Below are 3439 nucleotides of genomic sequence, written 5' to 3'. Positions count from 1 at the left end.
TATTCTGAAAGTCTGACAGAAATCAGCGTTGAGTTCTAGCATACTGTAATGTTAACCCTGCCTGCTTTACATGTTTGAAAATGATTGACAGTTGAAAGCATTCATTAGACATTTAGAAAAGTAATCAAATGTAATCAGTTACATTATTTTAATAAAGTAATTGAAATAGTTAAACTACTATTACATTTTAAATAGGGTAACTTGTAATCTGTAATTTATTAGATTTCTAAAGTAACCTTCCCAAAAAAACTTTGATGGATTCAGGATGAAGTCCAGGTTTGTGTGAAATCTTAACTAGCCCGGAATCCAACAACAGAAGAGCACAGAATGTCATTAGGATCGATTAACCAGAGCTCATTAAAGTAAAACACGTAGAGAGACATGGTGAAAGTGCAATTATGGGCCACAAAGACCAGTCATAAGCATAGATACATCATCTGAAAGCTGAATAAATAATCTTTCCATTGATGTATGGTTTGTTAGGATAGGACAATATTTGAAAATCTGGTGAGGGTGCATATATATGTGTGTGTGTGTGTGTTTGGACTCGCTGTGTGTTGCTGCTCCTGCAGGAGATTTACCCAGAGAGAGTGGGGAGAGAGAGGGGCTGCTGGGGGAAGGTGAAGCCCCCTCCGACACACACACACACACACACACACAGAGAGAACTTGTTGCGCTGCAGTGAGAGTCAGAAGCCGCGGAGGAACAGAAGCGACTCATTTGGAGAGTTTGAGGAGAAGCTCAAAGAGCAGATCCGCTAAACTACAAACTGAAGAGTTCCTCGGCGGTTTGAGCGTGTGTTCGTGCGACCAGGATGTGTGTGAAGTGACCACTGCAGCGTGAGCTTCGTGACAGACTGCATCTGCTCGTATGGAGAGCAGAAGTTGCTCCTCGGGCGTCTCTGGCTCAGTCCAGCTCTTCTCCAGGATGGCTCACTTCACGAGCACTGCGGACTTTCCTCGCACGTTCTTCACTCCTGTGGACTGTTCTGATCGCCAGTGAAGAAGAGTCGCGTTTGCTGGAGATTCTGCAGAAGACTGAGATGATGATGCTGGTGGTTAGTTGGGGCGCTTTTCTCCAAACCTGCTTGATGATGATGGTGAGAGCAAACCAGCACGACCTCAGAGAGACCAGCTGCGACCTCAACGCCAAAGTAAGGGCTTTTCCTTATTAAAAACTTACAAATCACTTCCTTGTAGTAGATATTACCAATCAAATCAGCAGCTCATCAGCATGTACGGTGCAAATATGAGTATGTATGTACATAAAAGTTAAAGTTGCATGACATTGACTGGTTTAATGTTAAATAATGTAGGACCAATAATGACTCTTATGGAAAGTTATTAAGCGCCATCAGCTCTTTGATATGGAACATGCATGTGTCATAATGGAATATAAACACTGGGGTTGACATGTAAAAGGGTTTAAATCACAGTGTTTGAATGGAAGATAAGAGCTCTTAGAAAGCAACATTTGCACAGACATTGCTAGAGTTTTAAAGGCTCACTTTGTTGAACATAAAACACAATGCTTCTGCACGAGCTGACAGTGTTATATTTAGTAGCTATAAACTATGTTTCTGTCACTTTATTCAATATGCATTTGTTGAAACTTGTTTCTGGAGCGTCAGACTGTCAAAGGCACTAATTAGATATGAACTGTCTATTGAAGGCATGAGCAGCTTGTGAATAAACATCAGCTCTTCAGTAGTGACTGCATGAATCCAGCGTTCAGAAACAAGCAGCCTGCCTTTGGTGCGAGTGTCTCAGAACATCTTTATGAAACTTCACGAGCTTCAGGAGTCTGTTAACTGTTTACAAGTGTTTCACAGCTGCACATCTTCAGCTCATTAATCTGAGAGAATGGAAAAAACACTGATGTTGTGACAGAGTGACATTAACTGGCCAATATTTGGACGTTTTGAGGTTATCGGTCAATTACAAGAGTATGAAGCTATTTTCTTTTTAAATCCTTTTCAGACACTGAAGACTGGAGTAATGATGCTGAAAATACAGCTTTGATCACAGAAATAAATTACAGTTTAACACATATTCACATAGAAAACAGCTGTTTTAAACGGTAATATTATTTAATATTTGTTTTACTGTATTTTTGGTCAAATAAATGCAGCCTTGATGAGCAGAAGGGACTCCTTTTTATCAGCGGATAATATTACAGTTTTTCATCTGCTTCCACACAAGATCTTCACTCGTCACACAGTTTCTGAAAGCTGTCACTCAAACAGCAGAAGCACACACCAAATCTACAAAACTATACACTAATTAATTTAAAGTTTTTGAAAAAAAAAAGAGGCAAAGTTTTGAAAATCTGTGTAAGCAGCTGAAAAAAAAAAAATATATATATATAAAGGTTGGGGTCAGTAAGATTTTTTTTTAAAGAAAGTAATACTTTTATTCATTGAGGACACATTAAATTGATCAAAAGTGACAGTAAAGACATTTAAAATGTTACAAAATATGTATATTTCAAATAAATGCTGTTGTTTTGAACTTTCTATTCACCAGTGAATCCTGAAAAATACAATACTTCATGGTTTCCACAAAAATATGAACTGTTTCAACACTGATATACGCAGACTACCTGTTCAACGCCATCGCCGGGAACTGGGAGCGCAAGCGGCCCGTGTGGGTGATGCTGATGGTCAACTCTCTGACCGAGGCCGACATCAAGACGCGCGGCGTTCCTGTGCTGGACCTGTACCTGGCGCAGGAGGCCCAGAGGATGAGGAAGAGGACGGGAGCCGTGGAGAAGGTGGAGGAGCAGTGCCATCCTCTGAACAGACTCAGCTTCTCTCAGGTGAGCGAGGGATTCATCAGTACATCACTGGCCATGCTGAGTCTGGAGATTACAACGTTTGGATTAATCAAGATTTTTGGTGTTTTTAATGAAGTCTCTTCTGCTCAGCAAGGTTGCATTTATTCGATCTAAGATACAGTAAAAGAAGGTTACACTTGTTACAGTGTAATTATTACAATGTTAATTACAGTTTTTTCAGCTGCTTACACACAAAACCATACACTAATTCTCAGCCTTTGACTCAGTTTTCAGTTTCATAAAACAATTTTTGCAAAACACAACACACAATTCTCTATGTAACACACACAAATCTAACAGGAATTACAGTTTTCTTTTTCAGCTGCTTGCACATATTTTCAAAACTTCACACACAAATCCAAGATTTGCACACACAAAATGCAAAATGCCTCACATCTCTTGCAAAATGAAGCACTGCATTCAAAATATCACAAACACATCTCAAAAGCAAACATTTGCAAACAGCTTTGCCATAATATTAATTCCTGTTAGATTTGTGTGTGTTGCATAGAGAAGTGTGTGTTGTGTTTTGCAAAAAGTGTTTTATGAAATTGAAAACTGAGTCAAAGGCCGAAAATTAGCGTATGGTTTTGCAGATTTGGTG

General features: G+C 39.3%; 1 protein-coding gene across 1 annotated transcript in view; it reads left to right on the top strand.

The window, feature by feature from the left end:
- The first annotated feature begins 1248 nt into the window (after window positions 1-1248).
- trabd2a (TraB domain containing 2A) overlaps window positions 1249-3439 on the top strand; it is a 53470-nt gene continuing 51279 nt past the window's right edge. Inside the window, exons 1-2 of the mRNA XM_016524031.1 lie at window positions 1249-1252; window positions 2597-2817. Coding sequence (XP_016379517.1) covers window positions 1249-1252; window positions 2597-2817 — 225 coding nt within the window. The remainder of the gene's footprint in view (window positions 1253-2596; window positions 2818-3439) is intronic.

This window comes from Sinocyclocheilus rhinocerous, unplaced genomic scaffold, assembly GCF_001515625.1.
Source record: "Sinocyclocheilus rhinocerous isolate Xijiao unplaced genomic scaffold, SAMN03320098_v1.1 scaffold991, whole genome shotgun sequence".
Lineage (NCBI taxonomy): Eukaryota > Metazoa > Chordata > Actinopteri > Cypriniformes > Cyprinidae > Sinocyclocheilus > Sinocyclocheilus rhinocerous.
This window is presented reverse-complemented; position numbering and strand designations above follow the sequence as displayed.